Here is a 16,123-nt window from a genome sequence, read left to right as displayed (position 1 = left end):
ACAGTTATATTTTTATCACTGGGAAGATTATTAAACTCTTGTGCATATTTTAAAAAGCTTTTTATTTTATGAGTAGTGATGAGTGGTTATATTATGATTTTGAGTTTTAACTCTATTGCATATCTTTGTGCCACAAATAGTATGTTTATTCTTATATGATACAGAATAACTGTATAATAATGTTTACAAAGTATATGCCCTATTGGTTTTTTTGTTTATTTTTTATTAAGATATAGCTGATCTACAATATTATGTAAGTTTCAAGCATACAATGATAGTGATTCACAATTTTTAAAGGTTATATTCCATTTATAGTTAGTATGAATTATTGGCTAAATTCCCTGTGTTATATATTTTTGTAGCTTGTTTATTTTGTGCTTAGTTGTTTGTACCTCTTAATCTATATTTTTTAATCATTTCAATATTATTGTTCTTTTTTTACTTATCAACCAATATTTACTGAACACCAAATTTCTGTCATCCATAGTTGTATATGAACCCAATGAACTGGGCATTATTATTACTCTGTTTTACACATGAGAAAACCAAGACCAAGGGAAGCTAAGTAATTTACCTAAAATCACACATGAAATATGACATATTGGTAACAGTGTAAATTCTGGATGTTTATTGCCAAGACCCTGCAATTTACTAGTAGTGTGACCTTGGGTAAGTTTCTTAACCTCTTTGTGTCCCATTTCTTTCATCTGTAAGACGAGAATAATCACAGAACATACCTCATGACACTGAGACTCTCTAACAGTGCCTAGTGCACGTGAGTGCTCAGTAAGTGTGGCTACTATTTATAGTACAGTTAGGCTGTGGCCCAAAGACTTGAACCAAATCTTCTGATTCCACGTTCATTGTTCTTTGTTTTATATTATATTGCCTCCATAATGTGATATAAAATTGTTCTTTCTCTATAACTTGAGATTTAAATTAAAACTCTGAAGTATGTGTGGTACGTTTTCAATAATTACAATTATTTATTCATAATCATAAACGATCATGAGAAAATGTACTGATGATCCACTGTCCTCTGTCCATCACTATAGAATGGCAAAAAGTTTGGCAGAGAACAAACCAATACATCTGGTTGTGGGCAACCGCACCTTAATGACAAAATCCGATCCCCGTAAGGAAATGTTTATGTTACAGGAAAAGAATTCCTTCAGACCAGTGTACCCTGTGATAGTGAGAGGAGGCTTCCTGGCATTTGTTTGCTGTCAACAAGACAGACCAAACAGCCTGAAGCATCGTGGGAATGCTTGCGTTCACCTTAGGATACTTTCATTCCTTGAGCCTTTGAACTAGCGATGAGGGCAGGTATCTCCAAAAATACATTTAGATTTAAGAAGCAGTATCATCAAATTCCAGTGCAGTGGTCTCAGTCTTGACCACTCATTAGAATCCCCAGAGGAGCTTGTGAAAATTCCCATGTAAAAGGTGCACCCCCAGACCAATTATAGTAGGGTCTCGGGAGTAGGACCCAGGGAGAGTAGTTTATACAGCTCCCCAGGTGGTTATAATATTCAAGCAATGGAAAGGCCCTTGTGGGAAGAGCCTGATGTCAGAAATTAAAGACTCCTAGTTAAGTGAATTTAGGTTAGTCATTTAACTCTTTGTATCTCATTTTTCATTTCTATTCATTGACAAAAATATTCTATCCTAAGTTGTTCCTCTATGGTTAGCATAAGGTAGTATGTGTGAAAATAGAACTCACTAAGGTAAGTTAGGGCTTATATATTTCTTTGGACATGACAGTCCCAGAGTGGAAAAAATTTTTTCAGATCAGCCTGTACAGATGTTGGACAATAGATGAGATGTATCATAGAAGAAAACAGTAGAAGTGATGTCCAGTAATCCTCAGAAGTAAAGGCAGGAAGAACTATACTATGGAGGCAATAGAGGATGCTTTTCTACCAAAGATTACAAAATTGCCACAGTGTCAAGTTCTGGTAGCAATGAGAGATTTTAACGAAGAATTTCTGACAAAATCTCACCAGTTCTCATTTCTTCATTATTCCTCTCTGAACATCATCCACTGAACATATTCTCTGCCTAGACAGCAGGTTGTACTGAAGACAAGAAGATAAGCATTATGATAAAATTTTGAGGCATATACAGTCAGATAGTAGGAGACAGATGAGTGAAAAAACTATGAGAATAAAATTTTTTAAATCACTCAATCTTGTGTGACTCTTTGCAACCCCATGGACTGCAAGCATGCCAGGCTTCCCTGTCCTTCACTATCTCACAGAAGTTGCTCAAACTCATGTTCATTGAGTTAGTGATGATATACCAACCATCTCATCCTCTGTCACCCCCTTCTCCTCATGCTCTTAGTCTTTCCCAGCATCAGGGTTTTTTCTGATGAGTCGGCTCTTCGCATCAGGTAGCCAAAGTATTGGAGCTTCAGCTTTCACAACAATTCTTCCAATGAATGTTCAGGGCAGATTTCCTTTAGGATTGACTGGGTTGATCTCCTTGCTGTCCAAGAGACTCTCAAGAGTCTTCTTTAGCACCACAGTTCAAAAGTATCAATTCTTTGGTGCTCAGCCTTGATTGTTCAACTCTCACATCTGTACATGACTACTGGAAAAACCATAGCTTTGACTAGATGGACCTTTGTCTATAAAGTGATGTCTCTGCTTTTTAACTCACTGTCTAGGTTGGTCATAGCTTTTCTTCCAAGGGGCAAGCGTCTTTTAATTTCATGGCTGCCGTTACTGTCCACGGTGATTTTTGAGCCCAAGAAAATAAAGTCTGTCACTGTTTCCACTTTTTCCCCATTTATTGCCATGAATTGATGGGACTGAATATCATGATCTTAGTTTTTTCAACATTGTGTTAAAAGTTTGTACAAATACAGTGGCATCTGTCCTCTCTCAGATAGTAGAGAAAGCAATGGAGAAAATGAGTCTGTAATGTAAGAATAATGGGAATATTCAGAAAAGATGACCATGCCATTTGGGATTTCATAATATGTAAGGAAGAGAGTGCCATACATACTCATATAGAAAATGTAGGAAAGGCAATTCCAAAAAATTAAGGAAAGACATAAATTATCTTTAAATGGAAACATCAAATTTTAGGAGTTCCCTGGTAGCCTAGTGGTTCAGCTCAGTTCAGTTGCTCATTCGTGTGCAACACTTTTCAACCCCGTGGACTGCAGCACACCAGGCTTCCCTGTCCATCATCAACTCCCAGAGGTTGCTCAAACTTGTGTCCTTCAAATGGGTGATGCCATTCAACCATCTCATCTTCTGTCATCCCCTTCTCCTCCTGCCTTCAATCTTTCCCAGCATCAGGGTCTTTTCAAATGAGTCAGCTCTTCGCATCAGGTGGCCAAAGTATTGGAGCTTCAGCTTTAGTCCTTCCAATGAATATTCAGGACTGATTTCCTTTAGGATTGACTGGTTTGATCTCCTGCAGTCCAAGGGACTCTCAAGAGTCTTCTCCAACACCACAGTTCAAAAGCATCAATTCTTTGGCACTTAGCTTTCTTATAGTCCAACTCTCACATCCACACATGACTGCTGGAAAATCATAGCTTTGACTAGACAGACCCTTGTCAGCAAAGTAATGTCTGTGCTTTTTAATATGCTGTCTAGGTTGGTCATAGCTTTCCTTCCAAGGAGCAAGCAACTTTTAATTTCATGGCTGCAGTCACCATCTCCACTGATTTTGGAGCCCAAGAAAATAATCTGTCACTGTTTCCATTGTTTCCCCATCTATTTGCCATGAAGTGATGGGACCAGATGCCATGATCTTAGTTTTCTGAATGTTGAGCTTTAAGTTAACTTTTTCATTCTCCTCTTTCACTTTCATCAAGAGGCTCTTTAGTTCCTCTTCACTTTCTGCTGTAAGAGTGGTGTCATCTGCATATCTGAGGTTATTGATATTTCTCCTAGCAATCTTGACTCCAGCTTATGCTTCATCCAGCCTGGTATTTCTCATGATGTACTCTGCATATAAGTTAAATAAGCAGAATGACAGTATACAGCCTTGACATACTCCTTTCCCAATTTGGAACCAGTGTGCTGTTCCATGTCCAGTTCTAACTGTTGCTTCTTGACCTGCATACAAGTTTCACAGGAGGCAGGTAAGGTGGTCTGGTATTCCCATCTCTTTCAGAATTTTCCACAGTTTGTTGTGATCCACACAGTCAAAGGCTTTGGAGTAGTCAGTGAAGCAGAAGTAAATGTTTTTCTGGAATTCTCTTGCTTTTTCTATAACCTAGTGAATGTTGGCAATTTGATCTCTGGTCCCTCTGCCTTTTCTAAATCCAGCTTGTACATCTGGAAGTTCTTGGTTCATGTACCGTTGAAGCCTAGCTTGGAGGATTTTGAGCATGACCTTGCTAGCATGTGAAATGAGTGCAGTTGTGCGGTAATTTGAACATTTTTTTGCATTGCCTTTCTTTGGGATTGGAATGAAAATTGATCTTTTCCAGTCCTGTGGCCACTGCTGAGTTTTCCAAATATGCTGGCATAATGAATGCAGCATTTTAACAGCATCATCTTTTAAGATTTGAATAACTCAGCTGGAATTCCATCACCTCCACTAGCTTTGTTCATAGTGATGCTTCTTAATGCCCATTTGACTTCATAGTTCAGAATGTCTGGCTCTAGGTGAGTAATCACACCATCATGGTTATCTATGTCATTAAGTTCTTTTTTGTATAGTTCTTCTGTTTATTCTCGTTACCTCTTCTTAATATCTTCTGCTTCTGTTCTCTTAATATCTACTGCTTCACTGCTATGGTCCAGGTTCAATCCCTGGTCAGGGAACTGAGATGCCACAAGTTGCTTAGTGTGGCAAAAAATTTTTTTGTGTGTTTCAAGTCTTTGACTGGATCACCACAAACTGTGAAAAATTCTTAAAGAGATGGGAATACCAGGTCACCTTACCTGCCTCCTGCGAAACCTGTATGCAGGTCAAGAAGCAACAGTTAGAACTGGACATGAAACAACAGACCTGTTCCAAATTGGGAAAGGAGTACGTCAAGGCTGCATATTGTCACCCTGTTTATTTAACCTATATGCAGAGTACGTCATTCAAATAGTAATGAATGAGTAATGAATAGTACATTTGAGAAGACATTTCTCAACTTTTCTGTGTCTGTCTGTGAAGTGGGTATTATAATGTTAATACTGCATATCTACAAGCACCCCCATACATAGTTTAAGAATTCTATTAATGTTAATTATTATAATCATCTAAAAAAAAATAATCCTGCTAAGGACTCTGGGGAACACAGGTTTGCTTCCTTGAAGGAAGGAAGGAATATATTCCAAATAACAATAAAGAGTATCAACAAAGTCTATAAGAATATGTATGTGTGTGTGTTTGAATTAAATACATTCAAGTATAGATAGGAACATTGCTGGTGAAAATCATGTAACATTAATAGAAGAAAAGGAGAATGACTAAGTTTAAATGTTTTTTGTGTCAATGACAAATTTCATCAAGCTGGAAGGCATTAATTAATCACTGTTAAGAAGGAAGCTCCAGATAAGGACAAGACTGGTAGGGAGCATCAGGTTGGTTAAATAGTTCAGGACTGTAAACCCAGGACAATTAGAAGAAAGAGAGAGAAAAAGACGTGGGGGTTGGGGGAGAAGGGAAGGGGAAGAGAGGAGGAAGAGGCGGAAAGCCAGGGAGAAGACAAGTGAGATAAGGAAGGATATATATGTGTGTGTGTGTGTGTGAATGATCTGGCTTAATAGTATTTCATGTAGAAACTACCAGTGCTTAAGCTTAGTAGGTTTTCAATAACTTTATGTGAAACTGATTGAAGGCATAAGGCTTATAATTAACCACAGACATATGAGCCAGTGGTATAATGTGATTTCCAGAATGCCAAGGCAGATCTGAACTAAATTGATCTGTTTTGAGGGAGAGAGCAATCCCACCTGCATCTTGCTATTGGTATGAAGTCAAGATTCTGAGCCAGTTCTGGATAAAAATTCTAATAGGAACATCAACAAAGTTCACTGCCGAGCTGAGAGTGGTTGCTGCTGCTGCTGCTGCTAAGTCGCTTCAGTCGTGTCCGACTCTGTGCGACCCCATAGACGGCAGCCCACCAGGCTCCGCCATCCCTCTAGAAAATCATGACTTAAGAAAAAGTTGAAGGACCTGAGACTGCCCTGAGAGCTATCTTCAAATGTTAGAGGGATCCTGCCCATGGGGGAGGAATAAATTTACTCCGTATTGCTGAGAAGGTCAGAAGGATGAACAGAGGAAACTCAGATTAAGCCCTCAGATTAAGGAAGGACCCTGTGACCTAAATAACTGTCAATGGAATGGGCAGTCTCAAAATACAGAGGAGAATTTTCTGTCATTGTCATTGGATCTATTTAGAGGCTGTATGATCATTTGTTGTGGATTCTTGCTTTGTGGAAAATCATAATCTGTAATGTCACATCAGACTCCAAGGTTTTATTTTTTTCACTTGAGGTGCTGAATTAGAATTTTATTAAACAGTGATGTCAGTTCCTATATGAGCTATTTTAACACTGTCTTCATTTCTATAAGTGATATATAAACAATCATCAGTATAATGATAAGTTCAGTCAGTTCAGTTCAGTTGCTCAGTTGTGTCCAATTCTTTGCGACTCAATGGACTACAGCACGCCAGGCTTCCTTTCCATCACCAGCTCCCAGAGCTTGCTCAAACTCATGTCCATCAAGTGAGTGATGCCATCCAACCATCTGATCCTCTGTCCTCCTCTTCTCTTTCTGTCTTCAATCTTTCCCAGCATCAGGGTCTTTTCAAATGAGTCAGTTCTTAGCATCAGGTGGCCAAAGTATTGGAACTTCAGCTTCAGCATCAGTCCTTCCAATGAATACTCAGGACTGGTTTCCTTTAGGATTGACTGGTTGGATCTCCTTGCAGTCCAAGGGACTTTCAAGCATCTTCTCCAACACCACAATTCAAAAGCATCAATTCTTTGGTGCTCAGCTTTCTTTAGGGTCCAACTTTCACATCCATACATGACTACTGGAAAAACCATAGCCTTGACTAGATTGACCTTTGTTGGCAAAGTAATGTCTGTGCTTTTTAATACGTTGTCTAGGTTGGTCATAGCTTTCCTTCCAAGGAGCAAATGTCTTTTCATTTCATGGCTGCAATCACCATCTGCAGTGATTTTAGAGCCCAAGAAAATAATCTGTCGCTGTTTCCATTGTTTCTCCTTCTATTTTCCATGAAGTGATGGGACCAGATGCCATGATCTTAGTTTTCTGAATGTTGAGTTTTAAGCCAACTTTTTCACTCTCCTCTTTCACTTTCATCAAGAGGCTCTTTAGTTCGTCTTTGCTTTCTGCCATAAGGGTGGTGTCATCTGCAAATCTGAGGTTATTTGATATTTCTCCCGGCAATCTTGACTCCAGCTTGTGCTTCATCCAGTCTGGCATTTCACATGATGTACTCTGCATATAAGTTAAATAAGCAGAATGACAATATACAGCCGTGACATACTCCTTTCCCAATTTGGAACCAGTCTGCTCTTCCGTTTCCAGTTCTAACTGTTGCTTCTTGACCTGCATACACGTTTTGCAGGAGGCAGATAAGGTGATCTGGTATTCCCATCTCTTTAAGAATTTTCCACAGTTTGTTGTGATCCACATGGTCTTTTTATAAGAGTTTGTGTAAGTTACAAAGTTACAATCTGATTATTCAAACAACATCAAATATCACAAAATTTAAGTAAAAAGAATTTGGAAAGTGTCTGAGGATTGTAATGTGACTTGAACTATGATAGTATGTATTATTGCCACATACCAACTTAAGACATGAATTATTTTAAACTTTGAACTGTTGTTAAAGAATATAGGCATAGCTCCTTTTTTAATTGTTCTAATTTCAGTTCTTAAAGACCCGAATTTCATTAAACAGTATTATAAATGGAAGAAAGATGATCTAAGACATACTAAAGAATGGAGTTTAAGGTAAGTAATTTTAAGTGTCTAGAATATTTTCCTATGCACCTGAAATATCTATTATTCACTTTCTACTAACTGAACTATTAGAAGAAACCCATTGAATTTCTTTAAAACCTGAACAAAACTAAGTATCATTTTGTCCTTTCATATGAACCCAGGTGGGAAACATCTTTGCTATCTACTGGCTTCCAAAGATGGAGATAGGACCTGAGCCACCGTGAAGGGATCTCACAATACTTTTCCTATTAATTTTCTTCTTTCCATCCTCGTTGTTTTTCTGTCACCAAGTCGTGTCCAACTCTTTGCGACTCCATGGACTGCAGCACACCACCCTCCTCTGTCCTCCACTATCTCTCAGAGTTTACACAAATTCATGTCCATTGAATCAGTGATGCCATCTAACCATCTCATCCTCTGCCACCTGCTTCTCCTTTTGCCTTGAATCTTTCCCAGCATCAGGATCTTTTCCAATGAGTCAGTTCTTCTCATCAAGTGGCCAAAGTATTGGAGTTTCAGCTTCAGCATCAGTCCTTCCAATGAATATTCAGGGTTGATTTCCTTTAGAATTGATTGGTTTGATCTCCTTGCAGTCCAAGGGACTCTGAAGAGTTCTTCAGCACCACAATTCAAAAACATCAATTCTTCAGTGCTCAGCCTTCTTTATGGTCCAACTCTCACATCTGTATAGATCACCAGTTAGCATTTCATCTTTCTCATAGTTTCAAATACCTTTTCCTCTTTCACAGAAGGATTATTCACTCAGGAACTAAGTATATTAAATTAATGAGGAAGTATGTAATTAAATACAATGATAAATTATGACAGTATCTTTTGGAATTACTTTTAGACCACATTAAGGAAGGGACCTTAATCTCAGCTTTGGTCTTCTGACTTCTAAAGGCAGGTTTTTTGCTTCATCATGTTAGAGCGCAGATTCCATCTCTGCTCTGTGGTACTGGCTGTGTTGTAGTGGTCATTTATTCTGACGTGTTTATTTCAAAGCATTCAGTGAATGTGCTACCACAAAGCTAGGAGAATTACAGTTCCTATTTTTTGTATTTGCTTCATTTTTTAGCTCCTTGTTAGCGTTGTGACCTCTTTACTAGATGAAAATACAGGATTAATAAAAATAGTGTGCTTATTATGAACTTGTGTAGAAACCAAGGCTCTTAAAATAGACTTTCCTGTCCTTTAATATCATAGTTTGGATCGAGTTTTTCGGTTGGAGACTTTTTTTCAGTTAATTTCTGGATCAACCTTCCTTCGAGCCAAAATGGAGGAAAGCTTTTGCATTAGATAGATACTTTTCTGCTTTCAGAGTAAATTGCAAGCAGTAGGAAAGTTTTTATGGAGCAGAAGTTGAAGAAGTGTGAGCATGGTTTCGTTTTTTTTCTGGAAGACATGTTTCAAGTTTAGTTTAAAGAAACCTTCGTAGAATATAAGGTTAATTTTGCTTTGACATGACTTCCTTTTCGATTTCCTCTGACAGAACTACTTTGTTTTATTTGTTTGATTATTGATTCATTATGTAAGGCCAGTCCCACAGAACCCAAAGTGTAGAAAAGGTAGGACCATGTCATTTTCAACTTATCCACCCACTTCTCCCATATAGCTGAAATAATTGTGAGCTGTTGGAGTGCTAGAACATTTTCCAAAATACATTATTTTGAAGTTATAGGTCAGATTATCATGTGCATGGAACCCTGTCAGAATAAAACTCACACCTTATGCCATCTGGTGGTTGATGAGAATATATTTAGATCAGATGATAACAAAACATTGATTTAAACAATATTTCAAATGTTTAAAAGATATATTTATCTATATAATTTTATTACATGCGAAAATATAAAGTATGGTGGAATCCATTTTTTTAAATAATTAATAAAAATCTCATGTTTATCAAAATACATAAAGTATAATAAAGTGCTCAGTTCACAAAATTCAAGTAAAATTTTTGGGAATCTATGCAGGTGAGTAGTTGGTCTATGTGTACATGCGATATAATACCTTATGCATCTCTCTGTTTTTAATATTTGAAAATGCTTTCCTCACACGGAAATTTCCCCTTTAAAAAATCCAGAAAATGCAAATTGAGAATCTTTCATCTACAGAGTTCAGGAAAAAGACTGATCCCTTCTGCCTCATGGCCCTCCCCCTGCTGTCCTCCCATCCCCTCATCAATCAAGACTGATTCGTAAGCTACCCTAAATTCTTTTTTTTTTTTTTTCCTCCCTATTGTTTGGGAACATAAGATCTTTTCACCAGTTTGTGCTTTCTGCCTGGGATATCTTTCCCAGCAGGGTCTCAAGTTAAGATTTGGTCTGAGTTAAAAGGTGGGACGTGGGGCACTTAAATGCAGGGACATGGGAGCCAGACTTTTTGCATCTGAATCCTGGCTCTGCCAGTTACCAACTCTGTGACCTCGGGCATGTTATCTGACTGCTTTGTCCCTCAGTTTCCTTATCTATTAAATGCCAGTAATAACTCTACCCACATCCCAAGGAGATTGTGAGGATTAAATATACTGATACGTGCATGTAAAACGCTTCAAACAGTATCTGGTACATGTAAAGTACGCCCCACTTGAGGTTCACTATTATTCATCTTTTTCTTACTGTGGCCCTAGTTCAGTTGTCACATGGAGACTCTTTCTTTCTGGGCAGCATGGGGAAAGGAGGTGGGCTGTAGTGTCAGACACATCTTGGAGAAATTCTTACCCTCTCTGAGCTTACCTCCTTATCTGTTATATGAGATATTACCTACTTTGCAAAGTGGTTTTGCATTTGATCTCTTGAATGAGATTGTATATATAAAAATCACATAATGTTAGCATATGGACATTCAGGAAATATTAGTTCCCAAGGAGAGGGGCTGACAAAAGCCCATGTTCCCCAACTTTTTAGAGAATAAAAATAGACACGTGTAAAATTGTTGAAATTTTCTCAGTCTAGAAACCAAAAACCAACACCTATCAAGGCCACATTTATTTTAATCCCACTCTACCCGTGGTTCTTTTCCCTTCTCTGTCCTGTTATCTCTTCAGCCTGGCAAAGTGCTCCACAAGGATGGCATGAAGATCCAGCTCAAGCGTGTTTCATGGAATGGTCTCTGCTTCAGGCTCCCACGTCCCCCCATCCTTTCCTTCTGGAGCACTCTGTTCCTGTCTCTTTCGGTGCCTGTGGTAGGGAAATTCATCTGTTCATGCAGAATGATCGGGGCAGGACCGTTCTTGGAGCTTTGTATTCTCTGCACTTAGCCTGGTACCTGGCAACTAGTAGGCACTTGATTCATATAAGTTGAATGATACATACTTACCCTGTTTCCCCACTTAATAAAAGGATTAAATGTGAAGGCAGTTAATTTTAGGACAAGTAAAATGTTGGGGCCCATTCTAATGTACTGATTATGGTTATATTTGGGGTATTCTAAGGGTATAGTCATAGAGCAATGATTGAAAACTGGAAATATAAATGACTGTCATGGATATTTTATGCAAACTCTTAAGTTTTACACATGTTTTTAGTTAGTATTAATAGGAACTCACTGTCATTATAAGCAGCTCATAAATATTCATGAACCAATCATTTGGTTTGGTGTTCATTTCTAAGGTCTTTTTTCTTTCCTATTGCCTTGCCGGACTTTTGGCTATTCATGAAAAGGCTTTATATCTACCAAGACATGGGAAAGAAAATCAACCTAGAATCCAATCAGTAGTTCATATTTATTTTCTCCAGAGAAAATGAAAGCTACAAACTCAGAAAGCAGTGCAAGCTTTTCTTTTGACTATCCTTACTTAAGTAACATGACTTTTACATCATACTCTATACCTCGTGATTGCTTATCTGGTCATGGAAAGAACTATGGCAGTCAACTAAGCTTTGTCAAAGGCAAGTTATCTAAATAAAAGTTATCAATTCTGGAGAAGTTTTACATTCAGTGTGACTTGGGGAGAGAATATTGCCCTTGTCCTTTCTTTGAAGTACAAAGGAAACCGGGACTAACGTGGTGACACACCTACTGTATGCTGTGCATTCTCTCTTCATTCCCTAATGTGACATGGCCACACTGGGGAGTGGGCAGTTACACCTCCAAGCATAAGCACACGCCTCTAAGCGTAAGCCACAAGAATATCCATCAGCCACCTTCAAAGCCACAGCAAATCAACCTACACTCCAAGTCAGACCACTTCCCTTGTCATACAGACAGAGCCTCGTGACAAGGTTCCTAGCTTCCCTTTTCAACTGGATTGTCACTCCCTAGGTTTCTGGACAGGCGTGTGGAGGAAATGTAGAGGTAGCTGTATTGCAGTTTGCTAATGAGCGAAAAAATGAGGCACAAAGAGATTAACCAACTTGTCCAAAGTTATTGATAAACACTGTTTTTGAAAACTGAAACTTTGTTTCCCATCTGCCTACGAATATGTGCTTATTAAAACCTTAAATTTTTCAGGTAAATGTAAAAATACTGCCTACCCAATTACTAACACAAGTCATGTCTGCTATTGTGGAAAAAAATCTTGTGGTTTTGGATCAATTTTAATTCTATTATTAAACAGTGTTGGTTCCTTTTGTATAAAATGGGTTTTACATGAGTGCTCAGTCGTGTCTGACTCTTTGTGACCCCCTGGACTGTAGTCCACCAGGATCCTCTATCCATGAAGTTTTCCAAGCAAGAATACTGGAGTGGGTTGCCATTTCCTACTCCAGGGGATCTTTCTGACCTAGGGATCGAACCTGCATCCCCTGCATTGCAGGCGGATTCTTTACCACTGAGCCACCAGGGAAGCTCTTTAATAAAAATGGATTGTTGCTGTTGTTCAGTTGCTGAGTCATGTCCAACTCCCTGCCGCCTGGTGGACTGCAGCACACCAGGCTTCCCAGCCCTTCACCGTCTCCTGGAGTTTGCTCAAACTCATGTCCATTGTCAGTGATGCCGTCCAACCATCTCATCCTCTGTCACTTCTTTCTCATCCTGCTTCAACCTTTCCCAGCATCAGGGTCTTTTCCAATGAGTCAGCTCTGCATCAGATGGCCAAAGTACTGGAGTTTCAGCTTCAGCATCCATCCTTCCAATGAATATTCAGAGTTGATTTCCTTTAGGATTGGTTGGTTTGATCTCCTTTCAGTCCAAGAGACTCAAGAGTTTTCTCCAGCACCACAATTCAAAGACATCAATTCTTTGGCACTCAGCCTTCTTTATGGTCCAGCTCTCACATCCATATACAACTGCTGGAAAAACCATAGGTTTGACTATACGGACCTTTGTTGGCAAAATAATGTCTCTGCTTTTTAATATGCTATCTAGGTTTGCCATAGTTTTCCTTCCAAGGAGGAAGCATATTTTAAAATGAATTATCATGTATTATATCAAAATGCCAATATAAAACTTTCTTATATTTGTAAAATATACTCTTAGTTGTACCGTATTTTAAATGAAGGAGTTAATATTCATTGTTTCTAAGTTCCTGTAGTATCTGATTTTTTGACTGTGTTTGAACTCACAAAAATATGTGATCATCCTTTAACATAACATATGTTTGATTCCTGTTTCTCCAGTTATATAGAAAGTATCTATTCTGGGTATGTTAACTTAATGTATGCTTGTGTTATCCTTTCAGGATTATTGAAGTTAAACATTGTTTTTGTAGGTTTACATAATTATATATTTAATGCATTTTTAAGCAGGAATTAAATACTTTTTTATTCCCCAAAGAGTAAACCTTGAGTGCCATCTTGTGGTTAAGGAGAGAAATGGCATTGGGATGAGTATTTCAAATGTCCCTTTTAAAATAAAGATGTGGAAAAAATTAGAGGAGAAAAATTCTTTTAAAAAATAATTTTACTTAGTGTCTGCTTAGATATTTTTAGAGACTGGAATACCAGTACTTCAGGAACATTCAAGTAGCTCTAATCTCCCTTATTTCAAGCTTAAATCTAACGTCTTGTGATATTCAGCTATTCCAAATTTCTTTCACTCATTTAACAGACTTTTCTTGAACACCTATTACTCAGTTTTACATATGTCTGCAAGTGCAATTCGGTGCAGTCGTGTCCGACTCTTTGCGACCCCATGAACCGCAGCATGCCAGGCTTCCCTGTCCATCACCAACTCCTGGAGTCCACCCAAACCCATGTCCATTGAGTCGGTGATGCCATCCAACCATCTCATCCTCTGTTGTCCCCTTCTCCTCCTGCCTTCAATCTTTCCCAACATAAGGGTCTTTTCAAATGAGTAGCTCTTCGCATCAGGTAGCCAAAGTATTGGAGTTTCAGCCTCAAAATCAGTCCTACCAATGAACACCCAGGACTGATTTCCTTTAGGATGGACTGGTTGGATCTCCTTGCAGTCCAAGGGACTCTCAAGAGTCTTCTCCAACACCACAGTTCAAAAGCATCAATTCTTTGGCACTCAGCTTTCTTTATAGTCCAACTCTCACATCCATACATGACCACTGGAAAAACCACAGCCTTGACTAGACGGACCTTTGTTGACAAAGTAGTGTCTCTGGTTTTCAATATGCTGTCTAGGTTGGTCATAACTTTCCTTCCAAGGAGTAAGTGTCTTTTAATTTCATGAGAAAATGAGAAATTGCCTCCATCTTATGAAGAAGATTTTAACAGAAAAAAAGAAAAAAACGAATTCACTAACATTACATACTCAGTGAACTACAGAGCCAAAATTCGAATCCAGGCCTACCTACCAGATGCTACAAGACATGCCTTATTTGATCAGATTGAGCATCAGCTCAGACACTAAGCACCTTGGCTTTGGATGTGGGTAGAAAGCATGATTCAAGGGAGACTGCTGTGGCAGAAGGGGCTTCCCAGGTGGCACTAGTGGTAAAGAACCTGCCTGCCAAGTCAGGAAATGTAAGAGATGTGGGTTCGATCCCTGGGTCAGAAAGATGCCCTGGAGGAGGGCGTGGCAACCCACTCCAGTATTCTTGCCTGGAGAATCCCATGGACAGAGGAGCCTGGCAGGCTACAGTCCATGGGATCGCAAAGAGTCAGACCTGACTGAAGAGATTTAGCAGGCACGCACGTTGTGGCAGATGAGAAAGTACTGCTACTGTCCTTCGAAGCAACACAGGTAAGGCTCCTCTGTTTTGTGAACTTGCACTTCAAGTCTCAGAAAATAATCATAATGTCTTTCTCTTTCCTCTTAGGTTTTTTCTTTTTCACAATAAACACACTCAGTTCTCTCAGCTGTTTTTTTTTTTTTTTTAAAAAAAGAATTACTCTTTATTGTTTCTCTCTTATGGATATGATTCATTAACTTTTCTCTCAGAAGGATGCCCCTGGTTTTTACCGTGGATCTTTGGCTGCAGCACAGACTCTGATGGATCCTCCTGTATTATAGACAGTGTGGTTTAAGGCTGCTTCCTCTACCATCTCTCTTCAGAAAGAGGGGTTTCGATTCAAAAACATACTAGGCTACCCCCTACTCCTGCCAAAAAGGGAATCATTTCTTTGGTTCTGCTCCCACATAGAACACTCTTCTGAGAGAGTGGTCTCTCTTTCTCTTTTTCTCTCTCTCCCTCTCCCCATTGCCTACCTCTACAACAGCCTACCCCACTCCCCAAAGCCACAGAAATGTGTTGCATGAATTTGCTTATGCCTTGGTCTAAGCAAGGTAAGACTGAAGACAACTGTGGTTCCCTAAAGGCTTATTAGTGTATATTTTACCTGAAGGGAAGGATAAAAAGGAGGCCAAGATGTTTCTTAGAGCATGTTACTGAAAGTCAGGTTACTAGATAGGAGGATGTGATAAGTTTTATGACACTTGTTATGTACATAGAGCAACTTCTCAATGTTACAAGAATGTGTAACAGTTTACAGAGCCACCAAAATGATACAAGAATTTAATAAGAAAAAGCATTAGGGTTTTTTGTTTTGTTACTTTTAACTTAATAATCATTGCACCTTCCCTTATAGTCATTTTAGTTGCATTTTTAATTTTAGAATTTGTGACAATCAAGATTTTTTTTATAATTTATGTTTTCAGTTAGATAAAGGCAAATGTTTAAATGAAAGAGGAAATATCAATCGTATATAGTTTTTTGAGGACAAAGCTTTACCACTGGGGGAGAAAAGGTATAAATCAAGTTATACTGTTTTCTTACAAAAGTCATGTTTGCCTTGAGGAAAATAAGATTATAATGATTTTGTTT

At 38.6% G+C, this 16,123-nt stretch overlaps 1 protein-coding gene across 28 annotated transcripts in view; it reads left to right on the top strand.

The window, feature by feature from the left end:
• Positions 1–16,123, top strand: part of UBE2U (ubiquitin conjugating enzyme E2 U) — a 64,592-nt gene that overhangs the window by 36,048 nt on the left and 12,421 nt on the right. For 14 of the 28 annotated variants that reach the window (XR_014052688.1, XR_014052682.1, XR_014052687.1 and 11 more), the window contains one exon: positions 7,875–7,956. The exons of 6 other annotated variants lie outside the window; for them this stretch is intronic. Coding sequence is in view for 11 of the 22 variants with exons in the window: in XM_081486599.1 (XP_081342725.1) it covers positions 7,875–7,956 (82 nt within the window). In the remaining 11 variants the exon portion in view is untranslated. Of the gene's footprint in view, positions 1–7,874; positions 7,961–10,064; positions 10,148–10,996; positions 12,531–16,123 lie in introns of those variants that run through there. 8 more of the 28 variants (XR_014052680.1, XR_014052685.1, XR_014052678.1 and 5 more) reach the window with 3 other exon arrangements.

The sequence above is a fragment of the Giraffa tippelskirchi genome, chromosome 5 (assembly GCF_054371585.1).
Source record: "Giraffa tippelskirchi isolate mGirTip1 chromosome 5, T2T-mGirTip1v1.2.pri, whole genome shotgun sequence".
Lineage (NCBI taxonomy): Eukaryota > Metazoa > Chordata > Mammalia > Artiodactyla > Giraffidae > Giraffa > Giraffa tippelskirchi.
This window is presented reverse-complemented; position numbering and strand designations above follow the sequence as displayed.